This window comes from Nannospalax galili, unplaced genomic scaffold (assembly GCF_000622305.1).
Source record: "Nannospalax galili isolate Female #2095 unplaced genomic scaffold, S.galili_v1.0 scaffold329, whole genome shotgun sequence".
In the NCBI taxonomy this organism is placed as follows: domain Eukaryota; kingdom Metazoa; phylum Chordata; class Mammalia; order Rodentia; family Spalacidae; genus Nannospalax; species Nannospalax galili.
The window spans coordinates 891,549-915,225 of record NW_008360321.1 but is presented as its reverse complement, the minus strand read 5'-3'; the positions used below and the strand labels follow the sequence as shown (position 1 = coordinate 915,225).

Below are 23,677 nucleotides of genomic sequence, written 5' to 3'. Positions count from 1 at the left end.
TAAGCTATCCAGTACAATTGACCCCTTGTCAACTTGACACACAAACACATCACTATTAAACCATAAGTTTTCCAATTCTTGTCCCCAAACTATGATGTTAACATTAATATCACAACTTAAGACAGTACAACCTTAAAAACCCCACAGTCCTTAAAAAAGTCCAAACACTTAAAAGTCCATAGTCTCTTTTAAAAGTCTCAACTGTGGGTAGGCTTCTGTAAAATCCAAAACAAGTACTGTTTTATTTCAAAGGGAAGAATCGGGCACACCTAAGCAAAACCAAAGTCCAGCAAAGTAGCTCAAGGATGGACATCTAGGAGTCACTCATGATCTTCTGGCCTCCAAAGGGTTCTGGCAGCTCCATTTCTCTGACTTTGCTGTCCACAGCACAAACAGCTCATCTTGCAGACCCAGGCCAGCTCCATTTCACACCTACCACTGTTCTTGGTGGTCATCCCATGGTTCCGACATTTCCAAAAAGCTGGGGTCTCCACTGAAACTGAGGCTACACCTTCACCAATGGCCTCTTCTTGCCTCTGGGGTGCAAAGCCTCAGATTCTCTACATGACCCCTTCAATCCTGGTGTCTTTGCTGCAACTGAAGCTGCACTTTGACCTATGGCCTTTCCTGGCCTCTCAGAGTGCCAAGCCTCGGCTGCTCTCTGTGACCCCTTCACGCTTTCAAGACCAGAACCATGCAGGAGACTTTTCCACATTACCAAGTCCTGCTTCCAGCTTGAGATAGGGGCACGAGTCCCCTCTGTGTGCTGACTCTGAGGAAATACCTCCCAGAAGACTTCACCACAGCGATATCTTGTTACTTACAGCTGATTTTTCATCCCCAGCTAACCAGCATCAATTATGCCAATAAAGCAAAGGTTTTACTTCAGTTTCTGGTCTCTTCTTAATCACAGCTGATTCTCCAACCCCAGCTGACCAGAACCCACAGATTCTTAATTCAAGATCTTACACGAACAGCCCTGATAGTCTCTGCTTCCCTTTCAAGCTTCACAAGCCAGGCCTCCACAGCAACAAACTGAGCACGCAATGGCTTTTCCAGCCCAAAGTTCCAAACACTTCCACAGTTTTCCCAAAACACCAAAGTCAGGTCTGTCACAGCAATATCCCACTCTCTGGTACCAATTTCTGTCTTAGTTTCTCTATTGCTGTGACAAAACACTCTGACCACTACCAACTTGGGGAGGAAAGAGTTTATTTAGCTTACACCTCCCAGGTTCATCTGGGAGCCCAAGGTAGGAACTCAGGGCAGGAACCTGGAAGCAGGAGCTGGAGCACAGGCCATGGAGGGACACTGCTTACTGGCTTGCTCCCCTGGCCCCTGCTCAGCTTGCTCTCTTATCCAACACAGGCCCACCTGCCCAGGGGTGGCACTACCCACAGTGGGCTGGGCCCTCCCACATCACTCAACAATCAAGAAAATGCCCCACAGACATGGCCACAGGCCAGTCCAATGGAAGCAATTCCCCAATTGAGGCTCCCTCTACCCAGGTGTGTCAAGTTGACACCAAAGCTATCCAGCACAGTATTTAACCAACTCCTAATGACTTATTGTTGTACACACAGATTAGTGCATCTCTCAGCTCTCACCATAGAAGCTTCTTCTTGCAGGAAATGGTGAGTAACTCAGAGACCCACAACTATTCCACGTACAGAGAATAAAGGACTAGAGTGCTTAGCCCTGAATGACTATTTTGAACACCTATATTAAACCTTTGCCTCCTCTGGTAGTTTGAATGAAAATGTCCCCATAAGGCTCCAAGTATTTGAACATTTTGTACCCACTTAGCTGTGCTATTTTGGGAGGTCTTAGAAAGTGTGGCCTTGCTGAAGGAAGCAGGTCACTGGGGCAGAGCTTAGAGAGTTCTTAAGCCTGTGCTTCCTGTGTCTGCTTGAAGATGTGAGTGCTTAACTTCTGCTGCTACTCCAGCCACCTCTGCCACCATGTCACCCCACCATGATGGACTCTTACCCCTTCAGAATCTTAAGCTAAATTAACTTTTCCTTTTATAAGTTCCCTTGGTCATGGTGTTTCTATCACAGCAACAGAAACGTGACTAACGACTAACACAGCTCCCAAGACTCAGGGATCATTATGGAAGAGGGAAGACAAAGGTTTTAAGAGCCAGAGATGGTGACTGACTACAAGGAAATAGTGTTTCCCAGGGCAGTTACTCATATGAATCCACAGCAACTGTGACAACATGCACAAGACCTACATAAGCTCAACCAGCCAAATCGCCAGCATACAGGGGGTTAAGAAGCCCCAACTCTATCTGAGGAACTATTGGCAACTGATAACTCCTGGGAGAGAGAGAGTCAGTTTTCTTTAAGGATGTGATGCAGGGTGGGTTGACCAGGCACCAGGGGAAGGATCCACACCAAGGGGCATTTGGGGACATAAATCATACTCTATAGGCCTTAAATGAAATTAATAATAGAGGGCATAAAATTGGGCAGAGGGTGGTAAGGAAGGGTACAGATAGGGGACAAAGTCTGAGTATGATCAAAATACATGTGTATGAAATTCTCAAAGTTTCAATAAAAATATTTTAAGGTGTACACTAGGACTGCTTGAGTTGCCTTAACTAACTGAAATTAGTTACAATATGGGGTCGTTTTCTGCTTTCAGAGAAAAGCAATATAAATAGTACAAGCATATTATCATGGTGAGAAGTTCAGTTCAGTTACTTTAGTTCTTAGAAGTGATTTAAAAAGAAAACTGTATGTTACTTAAGGGTCACGCCCCCCCCATACCTAGAGAGGGACAAAAACTTCCTCTTACCCTAGGTGGGACTTTGCATTGAATTTGGTGTGAACTGCTGGTAGTGACATCAATGGCACAAGCCTGAGATCCAAATAACACCAGGCTGATATCTTCCAAGCTAGAGCCTCGGATGGTGGCCCAGACTCCTCCTGTAACAAGGCATCATTCTCATATGGGATTCACAGCCATATTGGCAGATAAAAAAAAATAATTACCCATAGGAGAAAATAAAATCAAAAGAAAATATGTAACTCTTTAGTTAAAACACAAGCCAATGCTGAAACTGCAAGAAAAGATGTAACTGAAATATAGAAATTACCGAGAGAGAGAGAGAGAGAGAGAGAGAGAGAGAGAGAGAGAGAGATGGTGACTAGAGACAAGAAAGTGGAACCCTGTTGGGAATAAAATATAAGGATGCACTATTGACAGGAGTCACAGAAGCAGACAGTATCTGAAAACATTTTCTGTCCTAGATTCTAAAATATCATTCCTGCCAATCCTATAAAGCTTATTCTTTTCCAAGAAGCAGAGTGAGGGAGCATGGAGGTAGATGATGGGCAGTGGGTCTAAAGCCAGGGCCCCAGATCACTCTGTTATTTAATCAGCTCATTTGTCCATGAGCTCACCCATCCTCATTTTCCTTATCTTTAAAAGCCTTTCCAACTTGGAGATTAGATATCACAAACACCAAGCTCTCATCGCCAGAATACTACACAGCGACAGGTGTGACCATCCTCTACCATCAGGAGTCCTTTGCCAACCACTGAATAAATTACACCAGGAACTCCCATGTCCTCACTGCAGATGTAGGTAAGAAGAGAGGTTGTGGGGTTGGAGAGATTGCTCAGTGGTTAGGAACATGTGCTACTCCTGCAGAGGAGCTGGGTTCAGTTCCCAGCAGCAACATGGAGGCTCACAATCTTCCCTGTAGCTCCTGTTGCAGGGAATCAGATGCATCCTCTGGCCTCTTAGGGCACCAGCATGCACAGGGTGCAAATATACACGTGTAGGTACTCACACACATGAAATAAATAAATCTTTTCTAAAAGAGAGAGAGAGAGAGAGAGAGAGAGAGAGAGAGGAGAGAGAGAACGCCAATCACTGAGCTGACATCACAACACATTTTCCTAGTCTAGCTCATGATGAATAGAAACTTACTACTTCTAGTTTGGTAGGGATTTTTGTATTGTTTTGTTTTTGTTTGTCTATTTTTAAGATAATCTTCTAGGGGCTGGAGAGATGGCTCAGAGGTTAAGAGTACTAGCTTCTCTTGCAGAGGACCCAGGTTTGATTCCCAACACACACATAGTGGTTAACAACTGTCCATTATTCCAGCTAGAGGGGATCCAACACCCTCCTCTGACCTCTGTGGGTATTGCATGACAGGAGTGCACTCACACACATGAGGCAATACAATTCATACACATAAAATAAAAATAATAAATGGGGGCTGGAGAGATGGCTCAGAGGTTAAGAGCGCTGACTGCTCTTGCAGAGAACCCGGGTTCGATTCCCAGCCGCATGGTGGCTATGACCATCCTTAACTCTAGTTCCAGGGGAATTCGAAGCCCTTTTCTGACCTCCACGGCATTACACAACACGAGTGCACTCACTTACATGCAAGCAATACACTCATACACATAAAATAAAAATATAAAATACTTTAAAAATAAATAAAAATAAAAAAATAATAAAATATTTTTTTTAAAACTGAAAGTCGAGGTCTGGAGAGATGGCTCAGCAGTTAAGAACACTGGTTGTTCTTACAGAAGATCCTGGTTCGAATCCCAGCATGGCATCTAACAACTGTCTGTAACTCCAGTCCCAGGGAGATCCGACAGCCTCTTCTGACCTCCGCGGGCATTGTACAACAATGGGTGCACTTACACGCATACACATAAAATAAAAATAATAAATAAAATTAAAAATAAAAGTTTCAAAAAAATAAAAATTGAAAGTCTTGCATCCTAGGAGCAAGACAAACAGTCCCAGACAAACAGAGCAGTGAATTACCCTACCTGTGCAAGTGTATGGTAAAGCTAACTGAGCCATCCATTTGCCTTTAAAATATTTGCAAGCTAGTAGTATGGCCTGAGCTGCAAAAGTAACTTTGTAAGATCAAAGCCTTTTACAAATATAGTCAGAAGGCTATAGCGGGCCCTAACTCAAGCCAATAATTTCTGGGATAATGAAGAAGATGGTCTGTGCTCTGAGCACTACAGTCTACCTGGTTCCTCAGATCACTGAGCAACAAAATCTTGCTGTTTGATGTGTGGCGATGAGTGAGTCTGCTCATTCACTCTTTCAAGGTGAAAAGAGAATTAGAAACAAACTTGCCCTTTGAGGCTAGAGCACACCACTTTAAATTTTATTCTAAGCCACAGGCCTCTGACCACCAGTATAAAGAATGACAAAAATCCAAAGCATTAGGGAAAGGAATTGTATGCCCCAAAGTTAATACACTAGCAAATATCAGGGCTGGAGTGATGGCTCAGCAGTTAAGAACACTGGCTGCTCTTCCAGAGGACCCAGGTTTCGTTCCCGGCACCCACATGACCGCCAACAACCATTCATAGCCCCAGTTCCAGGGGATCTGATGCCTTTTTCTGACCTCTGTGGGCATTGCATTTCATGGGTGCACTTACATATAAGCAGGCAATATACTCATACATATAAAATAAAAATAATAAATAAAATATTTTAAAGACATTAGCAAACATGAACAAGAGTATTTCTAAGACTGTTGCAATCCAACTTGATTTTGCTTCTTTGTTTTTCATCTAGTAGAATCCCTTAGAAAGCAATAAGAAGTAGAAAGATCTCTAGTGTTTCATGGAAGTAGGACCCAATCCATGGGTCTGATATTGACAAGAACCACTGCCTTCTGAATTCCCACTATTCGAACAGTAGTTAGCTTTGCAGGCTACACAAATATCCAGGTGTACATCAGATAGCATGGGTTTTTTAAATAAAAACGACGTACAGAGTTCCTAGTGGGTAAGCATGGCCTGTACTCTACATTTGCCAAATATTTTTACTTCAAAAAGAGCTTTCTGGCCAGTTGATTCATTTGCTCTCACATAAAGCTGTGTCCACTCCATACGAAACATCGCCAGACCATCCTATAGGCAGCACAGTATGCAGAACCTTTAAGAGCCTTGACATTGAGCACTCTTCTTTGTACTTTAACTCCTTCCATGTGAAACCTCAGATAGGCCACTTTTCTCTTAGAACCATCATTACCTCATCTGATATATGAAAACAATAATTCTATCTTCTGAGCATCTTTAAGTATTTAAGATGAATGACAATAGACTAAGTGACTCAGTGGTCCTATTGTGTCTGATACCACAAGACTAATTGTAACCTTTATGTGGCATTAAGTTCATTTCAGTGCTTAAAAGTCTGTCCTTTATTAGAAGAAAGGTTTAGGAGACAAACATATGTAAATCACAATGCATATGGGATTTATTACACTATAGATTTCTGAATATTAGCAAGAACACTAGTTTCAGATGGTCAGAAACACAGTGGGACCCTGCCCACATTACCAATCTCTGCAGCTCTAGAGGGCTCCACAGTGTCCAGCCTGGGTTCCACGTATAGGAAGAGGCCTTCTCCACTGGCATTGACAGCCAGACCAGACGGTCTCACCAACATCAAAATTGGATGCACTCCAACTGGTAGCAGGTCTACCTCACAGGCCACATTTGTTTGGTTTGAGAAAATAACTTTACAGTTTGTTTTGTTCATGGTAACTTGTAAAGACTGGGAATCACTAGAGAAACCAGTTCCAGTAAAATAAACCAGTAGGTTGATGTCACTACCTAAAAACAGGGAAATAAACTTTAAAACCAAAATCATCTCTCAATGATAACACTTCATTTAAAAGGTCTTGCTCTGAATGCCACATGCTTATTCTCACCCAAAATTGAAGGAGTCTACTACTGATGGACCAAATATTAGATGACTGCCTTTCTTAGTATAGTATATAGCACTCACAGTCAATAAATAACACAAAGTAAAAATACTTCAAAATAAGAGATAAAGAATCAACACTTTAAGTTATTAAAACCTATGCCCTCTAGCATTACTTATTTCTTAGAAAAAACCTATACCACCTCCCCATTTCAAATAAGAAACCGTATCCCTGAAATGGTCCAAAATATACACTTTCTACTATACCCCTCTCCACTTGAGGTGCTAATGTGTCTTCTGCCCGCCCATCATCAGTACATAGCTCCTAACAAAGTCATTGAGTCTAAGATTCATGCCCATCTCAATGCCAAATCACAGCCATACCGAGGGAATACCACACGAAATCCACCCTGGGTGTCGACTCTTGCAGGTATTGGAAAGAACAGGAGCCTGAGCAATGAGCTGGTATGTCATTCACCCACACAGCCACCTGGGGAACAAAAGGTAAGAGTAATTAAAACAATGTATAGACTTCACATACACAAGGGCAGTCATAAAGTATTTGTGAGGATTTCCTTAATTAAAATGTCTTTATTCCCTTATTTTCATTTATTCTACTTTCTCAATGAAAAGTCTTATAATGAATGGCTCAAAACATATTAAGCATTCTTGAAATAGCAGTAGAAATGCTGAGGTCCATTTGTGCAACTAAATATGCTAAATACATACTTTTTGAAAAGTGTTTCACTGTGATTCACAGCCTGGCCTTGAACTCCTGGACCCCAGTGATCCTTCTGCTCCAGGCTCCTGAGGAACTTAGACTAAACTGATGCATGCCACTGTGCGTGACCGAATATGTTAAATCTTTAACAAATTTCCTCTGTCATCTAGAAGCAACATTCATAAACTTAGACTACACAAAGGCATCTTATCACTAAGTTCCCACTTCATAAGAAGTGCTCATCCTCTTTTTTATGAGTAAGGACCATTAAAATACGCATGTTTTTTTCAGTCTTCACTGCATAGGAAAATGATTTAGACATTTCATTTCAGGTGGTTTTCTCATAGAATGGCAAGTCCCTAAGAAAAAACTATACGTCCCTTTTTTTTCAGTGGAACCAATGCTAGTTCAAACAATGTTTGGAAATGGGGAAAGTAAAATAAGATTAAGATTTGATTGATTCTATGTGTATTAAAAATGGGCTAAATACACACCGGTATTTATATAATAGTTCCTCAGGACAGGAAGGCATCCTTGAATGGCATGAGTGATCAAGAACTCTTTAACTTTATCTGTACTGTTTTATTTTTATAAAGATCAAAATACATAAATACACAAGAATAATGATAGTTGAGGCTGGCAAGATGGTTCAGGGGTAAAGGCTTTTGCCTCCCAAGTCTTATGACCTGAGTTCAATCCTGGAACCCTGAGTCCAATCCCTGGAACCCATGTCAAGGTGGAAGGAGGGACCAACTCCACAAAGTTTTCCTCTGGCCTACACATGCACATTGTAGCATATGCACCCCAGAATAATAAAATAATAATAATAATAATAATAATAATGTGAATTAAAGTTCAGAAAAAGGACAATGACAATTATCCACTCTCAATTTGGATACTTTAGTAATTGGTTATATTATTCCTTATGGTTTTTGTATTTTGCATTTTTCTCAAGTTGAAAGTAGAGGACTTATTATAGGAATATGGGAAAGATGATGTTTCAAATGTTATTTTAAAGGACAAAGGGGGTTGACTTAGCCCATTGACTTACAATGCCACTATGTGGAGGCTAAATTATATTTAGCTATAAAAGCCTACTGTCTTTTGCACCATAAAATAACATCAGTAATTTAAAAAGAATATGGTTCTTACAAAGCTTTTGTGTTTTCATAATATTTTATAAACACTTTGAAAGTAAATGGAAAAATTACCCATGGGAGATAAACCAGTTGACTCACATTACAACTCATCAAAAGGCTGAGTTAGACTTGAACTATGCCTGGAAGTGGAGGTTCATCAATCTCACCTGAGTTTGCTGGTTGGCAGTAACCAACATGTCTCCAAAAATGGGGCCAAGAAATACTCCGCCATCATATACCACTCGAGTAGTTACAACAGGATTCATCCCAGTAAGATTTTGATCTGAGACCTGAGATAGTTAGATTTCTGGTGAATTTTGCTGTGGAAGAGAAATCTGTTCTTGATTAAATAAATGATACATGTTTTTATCATGTACTATTTGAGATAATCAGATTGTTTGAAGTGATAAAGAATGTAAATCAAGAGACTTAATAGGAAATAATAGCAAGTGAAGGGCACAGTGAAGCACAAGGTTGTTCATTTGCAAGAGAAGCTGCCTAAGGATGCATGACAAACCAACACGCTGTCTTGAGATACTTTACTTTTAAATACTTTCTATTTTATGTTTTCAATCTAAAATATTAAAATAAAACATAAGAAAATGATGCTTTTAGAGAAAAGCAAAGACTACCATTCTTCCATCTCTACTCCAAGATTTTGTTGGAAAAAGCACATATCCCATAATACCATACAACTTGGATAAATTTCATCTTGGGCTTGATTTTATAATAACTGAATACTAGATGATCATTAGATTATTTTTTAAATGTTAAATATGCAAGAGCATCTGGTTTTATCATTATCCAAAGACAGCAAATCCTTTTCAAAACTTCCTTCTGCCTTGCCATCTGCCTCCATGATGATCCAATCAATCACATCTGCTTAAATTATCCAATAACAGATGTGGGATTCTGTGTGGTGGACACTGACCAACAGCTTTCCTACCTACTCTGAGTTAGGAAACACTGGATTTAATGAGATGGATATGAGATGTAAAACATGTGTTAAAAGCTTCCAAAGGAAGTGATGGAACCTCTTTGTTAAAATATTCCAATAAATAAGAATAATCCATTACTGTTTTCATCCGTATAAGTCTGAATTTCTTTTTCTTACAAAATTTCTCCAGGGTGTCAAATTCATACCACAAAAAAAGGATGACTATACATACCCTGATAAAACTGGGCAAATCCCCAATTGAGGTAGCCCAAGAAAGGGTCCACACATGTTCATAGCAAGAGTTTACATCCTCCTTCACAGTGAAGTCACTGAGGTTGAGGTATCCAGATGTGAACTTATCACTATTGTCCTGTAATAGCTTGTGAAGCTGACCAGCAGATACATGTATGGAGACATCTATGAAGAAAGGTGTTGATGCAGAAAACAGAGGTCATTACCTACCGTGCAGGGTGTCATCATCATGTATAAGAGAGTAAACATCAGCATGCATACTACATTTGCAGATGAACTTCAGATTAAAAAATATAGCTTCAAGAGAACCTTCTGCCCCTGCTAAGTTATTTTTCCCCAAGGCAAACACAAGAAGATGCCCACTTTTTACACCACAATATTTTTCATCAATATTATGTCACGTGACAGAGAACATGGTATGTTAGACAAAACAGTCTCAACTGTCAACTTGAAACATAAGCACCAGGCACCTTTGTAATGGCTGAAAGTCTAATTAAATATTGGCTTTTCCTTGGAAAATTTTAGCTGGTCCTATGAACAGAGAAAAGTTGGCTACTTTTCACAGGGAGTTGGGGAGGCATGCAGCAGCTGACACCCATAAAACTTAGCCAACCCAGCTGAGGAATGTTGGCACTTAAGTTTGGTGTCTCTATTAGAATTTCCTTTAAGCCCAACCACCTGCTCCCCATTCCACATCCCCACAGAGAAATAACAAAGCTTTGTGCTCATGCTTTACCAAAAGTTTCCATTTCATTAGCTATTTCCAACAGCCCTGTGAGGTAGGCCGTATGTGCACCTTCGTGCCTACCTGAAGGATAAAGGAAAATGAGCCCTAATGATACTCAAAAGTTTGCCAATCCAGTGACAGGTTTAGATTAAAACTCAGGTGGCTTTTCGCCTACTCAAGAGCCTTCCTCTTGAATTCCACACTGCCCTGAAGGGTTAATAAAGTACCACTGCATTTCCACAAGGCCAACAATAAAAAACATTTCTCTACATTTGTACATAATTTCAGGTCTACTGTCATTTCAAAAGGTGAAGTTAAGGCTGGCTCTTTTCAATTGTTCTGCAGATAGCATTGTGACAACATGACAGCATGACGGTATCTCCACAGAGCATGAGAAGTGTAGCACACTGATCACATCATGGAGGCAAAGGCACTGCAGGGCACTTACTCCTTTACCAGACTCCAATAGCCAGGGCACCTTCAACTTTTCCTAAGTTGTCCCATTATAGCAAAAAACATCCCTTCTGCCTCCTATTCAAGAAGATCCTTTATAAGTCTAGTCCATCTTAGGCAAAGGGATTTGGGGACCTTGCACCAACTGCAATTCACCTCTCCTGAATCCCCCTGAGCCTCCCTTCTGACACCCAATGTCTCTATCAATATGTTCAATAACGTATTGCTGTCACTTCTAATTCTGTCATGTGATGTATATTACTGAAGATTATAAAACACTGTTCTAATTTTATCTCTTACTGCTTTCTAATTTGAGTGACCACTAGAATTTTCAATAGTCCACAGTGTCACCATTGACTTTAATGGTGACTGACCTGGGTACATGGCTTGGAATTTCTAGAGAGACTAGCCTGAATCGGAAATATCCAGGTTCACATCCAGACCCTGCCATCATTAATTTTAAGACATTAGAGCACGCCTTCATATAGCTAGCTGAATGGTGTCTCCCCACCCCCAATAAAAGATGTGACAGTTTCCTAATTCCCAGGACATAGGAATATTGCCTGAGAAGGCAAGAGTGTACATTATCTTGTCTTTTAGTTGTGAGCCAGGCTGCACTAGCTCTCCAGCCCAAATACTATACATTATAGCAGAAAACATGGTCAAATTGAGGGTTTGAGTGCAGATTATCATGAATTATGTAAATAGACTATCAATGTAATCCTTTATATTCTTCAAGACAGGAGCAGAGGAAATTTTGAGACAAAAGAGATATGACCAGAAACAGAAGTTAAAGTGATGGCACTTCAGTTAAGAAACAGCAGAACTGGAAGGGGCAGGAAACAGACCATCACCTAGAATCAATTGGAGGAATGTTGCCCTACTGATAAGTTCATGTGGGACTTTTGAGTTCCAGAACTGAGAAAGAACATATTTCTGTGGCTCTAGATTTCCAAGTCTGTGATAGTTTTCTACAACAGCTCCAGGAAGCCAATCCATTCAAGTTCTACATCTAAATTCTGGAACTCTGGAGCAGGAAAAGCTGAGACAAAAATGGGAAATGGGGAAGTGAACAGGAACCCCCCATTCCCTGATCCCTTATAGAAGTCTTTGTTTCCCAAGGCTTTTGCATTTCTGTTATCTTTGCAGCCCTATGCTGTCTTACTTATTTACTATGTGTATGCTATGTACCTTTTGCTTGCATTCTTCACATAAAATCCCCACAAAACTAGAACAAGGCACTGATTCCTTGTGGGTCAGTCCACTAGCATAAAATTAAACTCCCTCTCCCCAGCTAAAAAAAAAGGGGGGGGGATTATAGAGTTAGTCTCTTCCCAGGTTTTTAATTTTAAGATAGCTATTTCAGAGCCAGGAAAATGAGCAAATAGCTTTAAGGTTGTTGCTCTAACTTCCAAACTCACAGACTGTTGTTGGCCTATGAACTCCTTAAGTACATCATGATAAGTGTTGCACCCGCCTGCCCCTTTACCAGGAATCACTGTATCAGAAAGATGAATGACGAAGTGTCCTCCCAAAGGTGGACTTGTATTCTGGAGTCTCTGTGCTGTCATCTGAATGAGTTCAGATTCTTCTTCTGTTCCCTCAGCAGGCACATAGCTATGGCATATCAAAACAAGGCATTAGCCACAACATCCATTAAGACGTGGAATACAAAGTACAGCTCTTTACAAAGACCAGCTCATCACCCAAGATTCTAGGCCATCAGCTCAATGTCCCAAATATTGAATATTCCTCTCCTGTCATAACAGAAACAATGTGGCATAAATATTTGGATCTTTAGGCTGGAGAGATGGCTCAGCAGTTAAGAACACTAACTGTTCTTGCAGAAGACCCAGGTTCGAATCCCAGCACCCACATGGCAGCTAGCAGCTGTCCATAACTCCAGTTCCAGCTTCTTCTGTCCCCCGCGGGCATTGCACAACATGGATGCATTTACCTACATGCAGGTAATATACGCATACACATAAAATAAAAATAATAAATAAAATATATTTTAAAAATTTGGATCTTTAAGAACACACCACCCTGCACCCAACATTGATTCTGAGAACACAGGGATTCAGAGCAGCAAATGACTACCCCTTCTCACATTTCTGATTCAAAGAGAATTTGACTTTCTAGAGCCCCATTTGCACAAAGAGTCAGTGGTGTCCTGGTTCCCTATCCAGAATCCCTTGCTGAAGGGAATCAGAGTCAGTGGCACCCAGTGCTTCCCAGTCCAGTATCCCTTGATGAAACATGCTACGCCACCTAAATGACTTTTTACGTAGTTCCTGTGTACAAACACACTGCCTACCAAGTTCTGTTTTTTATATAAGTGGATCTAAAAAACTGTGACATGACCTGAGATGGAATCCTATTCAGTCACTGCTATGGACTGAATATCTGTGCCCCTCACAACAAAATCATATGTTGAAATCCTCATCCCCAAGGGTATGTATGGTTTTGGGGCCTTAGACCTTTGAGGTGGTGTTTAGGTCGCGAGGGTATAGCTTTCATGAATGGAATTAGTGTCCTTTATAAGACAGGCTCCAGAAAGACCCTCCTGTTTTCCACCCTGGCTATAGGCTACTACGAGAGCAAAGAAACTTGAAGAAAACGAGAAAGATAAGTGGTCAGGACCACTCTAAGTGTGAACGTGCTCCATGGAACCCAAATTAGCCTTTATCATTTCAGAGTTAATAAATTTGAAATTAAAAGTCTGTCAATGTATGCACATATATATGTATACACACAGTGCACATTCAAGACAGAGCATCTCAATTCTACCCATCCTACTGAGTTTAAGTGAAAATTAAAATAAAGCATACACATGGTCCAGGGACTTTAAGGAGACTTAGCTTTAGTTACTGTTTTGTGAACTGTGGCGCAAAACAATTGGTAAGGCATGCCTATGGGGCTCTAGTGCCATCTGGTGGTAAGTTCTCAGAAATGCCTATTTGTTCCTTAGAAAATGACGAAAGGATTCCGAGGAGAAATTAGAGGAGTGAGCCAAAAACACCGTCTACCTATGATCAGCATAAAAACCAAACTCAGCGGAAATTGGTTCCTACAATGTAGCTCTAGCCTAGCTGAGTCAGCACCACCAGTTCATCAGAATGCTTTCAGATCCTACCCCGAATTTACAACGTTAAAGGCTCTGAGGGTAGGCATGTCCTAGGAAATTGTATTTAAACAAAACCTCCAACTAAGAGTGATGCAACATACTCGAGCTGAGATCATTGCTTTAAAAAATAAGATAGAGCACTTTCCTATCCTGATAAAAATTGCACTCGTCCACCTTAGCTAACCAGGAATACTGAGGAGACCATGTAGGAAAACCACTCCTTACCATGCATTGATAAGTGGGACTTCTAGGCCACATCCTGCCAACCAGGAGGTTATGTTGTACACTGGAAATGATCCTGCTACAAAGACTGACTCCACCAGATTCCCACCTGGGCGAGCTGTTCCAGAATCAGCTTGAGAAACTAGAAACCAATGATTCAGTTAGTACCAAATAAGACAGAGACCTGTAGAGTGGAAATCCCAAATGGAGATGGTGGGTGACTCAGATCTTAGATCTCCATGTATACATATGTAAAGCCAGGGTTCTTACCCATCTCCTGCCATCAGAAGCACAGGGAAAGGAAACATGAGAACCAAAATTTGGCTTATTACCAAAAGGAAAATGCAAGATCACGGTGTAAAGAGATAAAGTTTGAGTCTATAGCAAAGACCAATAAGCCCCAAGCCAGTCACATATTCCTGAAGCACCCTACAGAAATGCTCTGTGACTCCATCTCAATAGTGGTAGCCACTCCTTACTTCCCACAGCCTCTGGCAACTTCAGTGCTACATAGCCAACCCTCCCTAGCAGCAAGGAGTACCTGAGGCATGTACTGGAGATACTCAAGAGTTTATTCACAGTGTGACATGAGCACCTATGCAGAAAAGTACAAGTTCAAATCCTAATTTCCCCACTTCCATTGGCCATCCACTCAGTTAATCAACATAAGCTCCTTAAGATTTAGATTCTTATTTGTAAAGTGAGGCTCAGAAATACGTGATTGATAGAAATCTGTGTGTCAGGAAGTCTAGTAAGACTACAGACTTAAATGACCTGCAAAATATTCAATATCTTTTGTCTTCTCATTAGGAACTGGGTAAGAGGCAGATGTCTCCCAAGCACTGCTTACAGTCTAGGTTTTAAAGTTCAAGGACAATATCCTTGCCTTGCTCATGGCTGCATACCAAATTCTAACCACAACACTGAGCAGAGTATGTGCTCAATAAATGGTAATTAGCTCTGCTGGGTAGATAGTATCAACAATCTCTAGGTTCAGTTCATTCCCACATCCCATCTGTGTGCACTGGCTGGGAAAAAGAAGACTGTGAATGGTATTAAGAGTAACTGCTCTTAGCCTGAATAGCCTGCATAGAACGGAAGGCAAGGACCATATCGTGGACCTCTGAAAACTACATGAAAAAAAAATAAATGGAAGCCACCCACTATAGACAGAACTTTCATAGAGGACATTAGACAAGAGAATGTAATTAAATATTACGTTGATCAGACAAATGACACACAGTTCATCATGATTACTGAACTTGGTTATACACTTTGCGCTCGTACTAATTCTCAAAATAAAGTTAGTGCCAGTCGAGCAATTTAACAATGAAAGAAGCAAATGGTTTAACCACTTCTCCTATCTTCCTGTCCCCCTCGCCTCACCCCTGGATGACAGAGCCTTCCAAATGGTGGGTTTAAATGTATGAAATATTGATCCCTCAGCCCACTGGAAGTCTGAGCTGTAATTGGAAATCACAAAGTTGTCCTGTGGTCTCCACATGTACACAGTGGCATGCACACCAGACTCAGACACACACACACACACACACACACACACAATAATAATAATATTAATAATAATAATAATACAAAGTAAAATGTAAATTTAAATAAAGAGATTGACTCAAGAATGACAGCCCTCTTTCAATCCATCCCTAAACTCTTTTGCCTTTAGGTTTACAATTTTTAGGCAAAAGATCAAAAGTTAAACACTTTGCAAATCAAAATATAAGTGACTGTGTCATCTTTAACTCCTTAGAGACAAAGCTGTGAAAAACAGAAGAGCTGCGCCCTCGAGGTCACGGAAAAGAAATACTTGGCAGAAGAAGAAAAAGAGTGAAATTTGGAAGGCTGGCAGGCTGGTTAGTTTTTGTCAACCTGACACAAACTAGACACACCAAGGAAGACAGAACCTCAACTGAGGAATTTCCTCCATCAGATCGACCTGTGGCCAGGTCTGCGGGGCAGTTTCTTAATCACAAACTAATGTAGGAGGGCCCACACCACTGTGGGGAGTGCTATCTCTGGGCATCTGGGTCTAAAGGTAACTAAGCAACCCAGAGGAAAAAGTCAGTAGGCAGCTTTCCTCCATGGTCTCTGCTTCAGTTCCTGCCCTCAGGTTCCTGCTTGAGCTCCTACCATGACCTCTCTCAGTGATGGATTGTAACCTGTACTATAAAATAACCGCCCCAAGTTGGTTTAGGTTTGTATTTTATCACAGCAACAAAGGCAAACTAGGGCAGATGAAAACCCTGAGAGGAAACACACCTATATCTTGACTATCGGTGCTCATCATACATGACCAACCTCAGTGGGACCTCTGATGAACACTTTGTCCTGAGGGCCAGTGACCAGCACAGCCAGGTGAGAACATTAGCCCCAAGAGAGGTCAAAGGAAGCTTTGTGAGAAAAGGAATGAGGCATGAGCTCTGAATAATGTCATTACTGTTATTAAATGCCATTAAACTCATTCATGACAGGCCTCTGGGACAGAAAGAACATATGCATGCTCAGAAGATATGGTTTTCCCCCAGCTCCTGCTGTCTGCCTTGAAAGTCTTAAAACCAAATATTGCTGTGTAGCTTCTAGCACTTTGTATAACAGATAGAGTGACTCAAGGAGAGGGAGAGGTCCAGCTAGCTAACATAGTAATAATAGTCATTTAAAGTATTTATTAAGCACTTGCTTGGTCAAGATATGTAACTACTTTATATTTATAAGTGGTTAATCTTGATGGTAATTCAATGATGTGGGATGGCTCCTTACTGTACCCATTTGATGGAAGATGAAAACAAAGCTCCCAAGCCAGAAAGTGGCAACGTAGGGTCACAAGCTTGCAAGTGCAAGAAACAAGAGAAAATAGTGAGGTAAACAGGACAAAAGAGACTAGCTAGGAAGACAGACCTATGGGCAGACAAGCCCAACCCTATCTGCTTTCAGAACCAAGCCTAAGCAAGTTGAATCACCCATCCTCGCATTAAAAGAACAGCAATCTCTAATGGGAAAGTTTGAGGTCGGCATTTGACAGGCAGGCCCAGCAGATATGATGATCACCTGTAATGTTTGTATCTGCGATAATAATTTCATCCACATAGAACAGGCCTGCATCCTGGACCACAGGGACGATGTCAATCTGATGAACCAGCAATGGAGTGTTTGCTAGAGAAGACTGGAGATCCTCAAAGTGATGCACACATGTGTCCCAGATGTTAATGCAAGCGAAATGCCAGCTGCGAAAGGAAAGCAGGTGGGGCCTCTGGGTCTGGCTGGCAGGCCTCTCTCCCCAGGACTGTAGCCAGGAGAAAGCCTTCCTAAGCCCTGCATGAGACAGCCCCATGTGCCTCAGGCTCAGGCCAGCTTTGTTTACAACACCAGCAAATCACATTTCAAATCAATCTTTCATTCACAACACTCAGCATTAACATTTTCAAATTACAATGTAATTGTGCATCTTAAGCAGATTGCATGTTAAGCTCTAACCACAGGAAGGAAGGACAGCTCTTGATATTACTGACACACTGAGTTTTAAAGACACCAAACCCATATGAAATATCTGGAAAGAGAATAGAATCAAAGGATTGAGGCGCCTTAATTTTATTCCAGAGACTCTAGCTGAACACTTTTTTGGTTAATTGTAAATCCTCAGAGCTTCGATTTTCCTCACCTATCATGTAAAAGAACATCTTATGACTTCTGTCCCGAAGGTAATGCTAAGATTCTATCCCTATGAAAAATCCAAGACTCCTCAGATTCATAACAGCTTCTCTTAAGTCAAATTGCTTTGTCAAGTAGAAAAAGTTCAAAGTCCCCAACTATAAGACTCAGTATCTCAGATGGACCATTGTTCCCAAGACAAACAATACCCCCAGCTGGCAGAATTCACCCACACTTTCCCACTGAATAGCTACCTCTCAGGGTCAGCTTCTGTGAAACGCCAGTCACAGGTAGTGTTCTTCATGACATTTTGGGAGCCAAATGTAAAATACACAGTCAAGTTCAGGATCTTGTTCACGAGGCCTTTGTATGCAATGCACAGCTGTGAACGTCAAACAAGTCCTTCAGCTAATCAGCTCAAGAAGCAACCATTCAAACAATAAGTGATAAGGCGTTCACTACTCTAGACCTTGCCACATGCTGTCAGAGTCCAGGGCCTGCCCTCCTGAAGCTTTTAGTCTAGCAGGACGCACAAAGCACTTATAAACCATTACTTGCCTCCTCAACAAAGCCAGAAAAAATACAACAAATACTTTTTCCAAGACAAAATAAAAGCATATTAGCCAAGAGAACTTTTTAAAAGTCACTGAGTTTGGCAATAAGAATTTTAAAATATATCAGTCAGAAGACACCTGATTTAATTCTGCAACCTATGAAAACTTACCTTTGCTGAATCTTTCTTCCACATTGATTCTCCAGGGTACTTGGATTATAAACTCAACACATCACAATCTTACTTAGAATTACAAAGCGGGAGTTTTCAACTCCCATAATCTTGAATTCGGTAATGATAGGTAAATATTGTGAGAGCTGTTTTGCATGTTACAGGATGTTTAGCAGCAACCTTGTCTCTTCTTACTCGATGCCAATAGCAATTCCTCCATTGCAACAACTAAAACTATTTATTTGCATTTCCAACTCTCCCCTGAAGGATATGTGTACCCAATGGAGGGTCCTGAAGCAGAGAAGAGGTTGACGATGGATAGCGTCGTGACATGAAATGGATAACATCGTGACATGAAACAGCCAGCTCAATAGCTTAACTCCCATTGTAGCTCAACTGGAGAAGAGTTAAACTATTGTTATGAGCTCTGTCACCACACAAAGACTCACTGGCTCCCAAAAGTCCAATGAGCTACACCTCTTTATAAGTATGGCAGCGCCACCAAATCAAAGATGTAAAAAGTGGTCAAGAAATATGTCAGTTAATCCATCAGTAACAGTAACACTTTTCTATGCTATCTAATTTAACCTTTACTGCATTCCTCATTGTTGGACCACATCATTATTTATTTTATAGATGAATAAATTAAAGCATAGTGTATGTAAGACATTAAGAGCATGCAGGGCATACAGTTGGGATTCCAAATCAGACATCCTGTCTCCTAAGAGCTGTACTTTCTCATAGTAATAGAGCAAAGGAAATATTAGAGCAAATAAAAACTTCCATAGACCTTCTATCTAATAATAACAATAAGACATTCTCAGGTAACAATGTCTGAGTGAGGCCTGGAAAAGACTTGAAAACTCAGCGCAAAATGTACTGGAAAAATCACAGAAGTGATTCTTTATGTGTCTGTTGTTTTCATTTCAAACCCAGAGGATCATTCCAGCCATTCCCAACCTGCTTGGGAGCTTGAGGATAGACACTCACATGTGGGTACTGATCCAGCCAATAGCCTTTTTGGATATCTGAGCAGTTTAGGACAAGGTTTTGAGGTTGACGGAGGCTGAATCTTCCACAGAAGGGCTCAGTTGCACCGGTAAGGATCCCATCAGAACTGGAACCTTCTAGGCCTAGATGCAATTCAGATAAAAATGGGAACACAGCATAGGAATTAAACACAACAGAGCTTTCCAGTATGTGTGAAGGAAATGGACTAAAATTCTGGACTTTCAGCCTTTGGAGTGGTGGGAAGAGTTTGGATGCCTAGCATCCTCCAATTTGAAGATTCAAGTTATAAAAAAAACACTTCCTGGCTACCACAGAGCATGGTTATTTAATACCATCTTCTCTGTGTACTAAGAAAAACATTTGAGAAGCAAAAGAAAAGGAACTTTCAAAGATTTATTTATCCATATTATGTGTCTATGTGCCTAAGTGTATATATGAGCACCACATGCATGCAAGAGTCTGTGGAGATCAGTCAGACTGATCTGAAGGCATCAGATCCCCTAGAAATAGAGTTACAGGCAGTTCTAGACACCATGTGCGTGCCAGGAACAGAACTCAAGTCCTCTGCAAAAGTGGTAAGCATTCTTCACTGCTAAGTCCCTCAATGGAACTAAAGTTCACTTTAGGAATAGTATTTAAAACACACTGTCACAGAGGATGGGGACAAAAAAACACATTGTTACATTTTAGGAATTATTGACTGCATTCTTATGTAATAATTCCTTTATATGAGCTTGGAACGGCGATACATGCTTGTAATTTCAACTACTCAGGAAGCTGAGGAGGGAAGATCACAAGTTCAAGGCCAGTCTTGACAACATAGTGAGAATTTGTCTCAAAAATAATTTCTAATACTTTTATTTTGATCATATTCAGACCTTCTCCAATGAGCGATCGGTAAAGCTCAGTGAAAGAGCTCTTGTTGACATCAGCAAAGCCCTGGAATCCAATATCCATTAGCTCCAATAACTATCTTTTACATGTATTTTTAACTAACAAGATTTTAGAGTTATTGTCACCTGTCTCATATATATATATATATATCCTGCCCCTCCTTCCCTGTTTAGAATGGACACTATCTGGGTTGCATTCCTCTTCTCCACCCAAACAATCGGGAGGAGAACTCCTTCTCTTGACACCCACAAAAACCATCTCCCTCCCAAGCACATAGCCACTCTCATGGCCACTCCATCCAGATCCAGTTTCCATGTTTTTATTCAACTCTGTTGACACTTTGGAAAGGAAATGAAGATTGTTTCTATTTTATAGAGGAAGAGAAGAAAATATTTTTTTTAAAAAAAAAGAAAGAAAACAACCAGAATTGGTCAAGCCTGGAGACACCTTGTTCAAATCCCAGCCACAATAGGATATTAGCTGAAAGAGGTTCCAGTTTGCATTTTACTGCAAGTAACTCCTCAATGGTAGCTTGAATCTATTAAAAGGGAACAATAAAAAGCCAGTCATTCATATGCTGGGCTTAAAAGCCACCCCTAGATCTTCCATGCCCACCTTCATTACTGGAAGAAGAATCCTACCTGCTGGGCTGTCGCATTTACAGGAACTGGCTGACTAGAGACATTGTCCCAAGTAAGGAAAAAATTTCCTCTACTCCTTGATACATTCAGCATCTAAAAAGTCAAGAGAGTTAAGATTAACTGATGTGTGGAAACAGGAACCAGGCAATCAGTCTAGGAACCAAGAAAGGTTTTGTCAGCTTCCTGTTTCCGTCTTACCAATGTTTCAGTTTTCTAAATGCACTATGATCCAGAGATTTCTGAACAGTGCCACCAACTAATGAAACGTTATTTGGAATATCATGCATGATTACTGGCTCCCTACTTATCTGTGTTGCTCTTAGGCGTGTGAGGTAAAGGTTACCAACACATGCCACACTTTTGGACATTCTCACCAAATGTTTGCTCCCAGGGAGTGGCCTGGGATGCGGAAGCCACAATGTGGCATGCCATTCTCTCACAAAAGTTTGTTCCATCTGCACTTTGCTCCCAGCTAACATACTTGGTTGGCTACATTATGCTTTTGCTCTGTGAATCACTTTTACTTTCTACTTTGCTCTGTAGTTATTTATTTCTATTACTATGGGCTTCAGAAGATAGAGTCTATATTGATTCATCTTCGTATTGAAAAAAATGAACAACAGAAAGTAGAACAAAATTGGTCAGCAAAAACATGGGGCAAAACTAAAAGACCCCAAGGACAGACTTGACTGTTGGGAGCTATTATTATGGGCACAGCCATTGCTGCATTAGGCTGTGGCAGCTTGCCTTGACTTAAGCATTGAAGGAAGAATGCTTCCACCCTGGGAGTTTCCCTGCTCTCTACTTCTGTGGTCTGAGTTGACAGGCTATGCTTCCTTGATTAATTGGCAGTCTTGGAAACAAGAGTTCCGTTTCAGTTTATGGGCACCGGAATTTCTCAGCACCCTTAGCTTGGTTTCTATATAGAAATAATGAATTATGGTAATTGCTAAGAGTAATCACAAACAGTACACCTTATATCTAAGATATTATGAATATTATGTAGCTGAATCTTGGATACTGTAAACGTTGTGTGAGTTTCGGTTGGTGAAGTAATGTATTCTTGGTGGTAACATAATGTATCCTTGGTTATTCCTTGGTTACTTTCTGTTTAGTGATATATCCTTAGTTATTCCTTGGTTACTATAGATCTGATTCCTATATAAGCTTGCTTTATTTCACAATAAATGTGCACTGGTACACAAGCCTCTGCATCTCCTGCATCCTGATTTCTATCTATCGGGGTCCCCAAGCCCTTTAGGCTTGGCCTGTGGTCACTGTGCCATGACACTTGACAAATAATACATAAATACAACACATAGAGAAATAGCCCTGAATGAACCAAAAAGGCTATGCTGTTTCGTGTGTTGCATATGTATGCATGCATACACACATGCATGTGCATGCACGTGTGTGTGTGTGTGTGTGTGTGTGTGTGTGTGTGTGTGTGTGTGTAAAGGAACTTAATTGCCTTCTGAGGAATAAGTCCTCAAAGATTTATTTATTTATTTATTTCAAAATTAAATCAGTGACAAGGATAATCTCAATAACAATAAGAATGCATTTTTAAAAATCCTCATGGGCCAGCGAGATGGTTCTGTAAGTAAAGGCATTTGCCACAAAGCCTGAGACTTGTGTTGATCCCCCTGATCCCCATGCTGGGAGGAGAGATTGGATTTCTGCAAGTTTTTCCTCTGACCTCCACACATGTGCCTTGCTATCACATGCACATAAATAAAGACACAAATAAAAGAATAAGTAAAAACAAAATCATTTTTAAGTCTTCACAACCCTATAGGATAAATATTTCCTATCTTCAGCAGCAGATTTATAATGACAGCTCAGGTCTCTTGGCTCCCAGCTAGTGGGCTGTCTACTAAGCACCCTTCTCTCTTCCCATGGCTCACATTCATGGGACTAGAAAAATGTACAGACCTGTATTTCTGGGCATCTCTGGGCTTGGGCTCGGATCTGGTGTTTCTCCTGGAGGTAAGTGTTGACCACATCGGGATTCAGCCAGGTGTTGTGGATCTGGACACCAATCCTCATCCCCTTGCTGGGGGCTATCCCATACTGCTCTGCTTCCAGGTAGTACTGGGATCCAGCCAACAGCTCCAGCTTGGGAGTCTTCTGCTGCCAATTCCCTTCATTCCCCTGCTGCTCCCAGGAGTCAAACCAGTCAGTAGTGCCAACCCCAATGGAAGCCGTGGTCACCTGTGCCCGAAGAAGCTGATCATGATCAATAGTATAAAGCTCCAGGGCATTTTGTTCTTAAACAATGGGCATCTGAAAAGCTACTAATGTGACATTCTTTAAATGGTCATCACTTTTCCAAGTTAGCCCACTCACTTTGGCCCTGTGTCTACTTTTGCTTCTCCACTCCTCTGTTCTGCCTTTTTCAATTGTATAGTATTCAAATGAGACTTCATAGGTCACATTTAGAACAGGAGCAGGCCCTCTACCACCCTAG

The 23,677-nt window shown here is 41.0% G+C and overlaps 1 protein-coding gene across 1 annotated transcript in view; it reads right to left on the bottom strand.

Annotated features, from left to right (window-relative positions):
• Positions 1 to 23,677, bottom strand: part of Pkhd1 (PKHD1 ciliary IPT domain containing fibrocystin/polyductin) — a 563,112-nt gene that overhangs the window by 507,664 nt on the left and 31,771 nt on the right. Inside the window, exons 16-28 of the mRNA XM_008825215.3 lie at positions 23,143 to 23,421; positions 21,208 to 21,300; positions 21,014 to 21,104; positions 19,652 to 19,794; positions 18,192 to 18,319; positions 17,338 to 17,513; positions 14,284 to 14,422; positions 12,421 to 12,548; positions 9,732 to 9,916; positions 8,730 to 8,852; positions 7,087 to 7,192; positions 6,336 to 6,611; positions 2,803 to 2,933 (exon numbers count right to left, since the gene is read on the bottom strand). Of these exons, the coding sequence (XP_008823437.1) occupies positions 2,803 to 2,933; positions 6,336 to 6,611; positions 7,087 to 7,192; positions 8,730 to 8,852; positions 9,732 to 9,916; positions 12,421 to 12,548; positions 14,284 to 14,422; positions 17,338 to 17,513; positions 18,192 to 18,319; positions 19,652 to 19,794; positions 21,014 to 21,104; positions 21,208 to 21,300; positions 23,143 to 23,421 (1,998 nt within the window). The remainder of the gene's footprint in view (positions 1 to 2,802; positions 2,934 to 6,335; positions 6,612 to 7,086; positions 7,193 to 8,729; positions 8,853 to 9,731; positions 9,917 to 12,420; positions 12,549 to 14,283; positions 14,423 to 17,337; positions 17,514 to 18,191; positions 18,320 to 19,651; positions 19,795 to 21,013; positions 21,105 to 21,207; positions 21,301 to 23,142; positions 23,422 to 23,677) is intronic.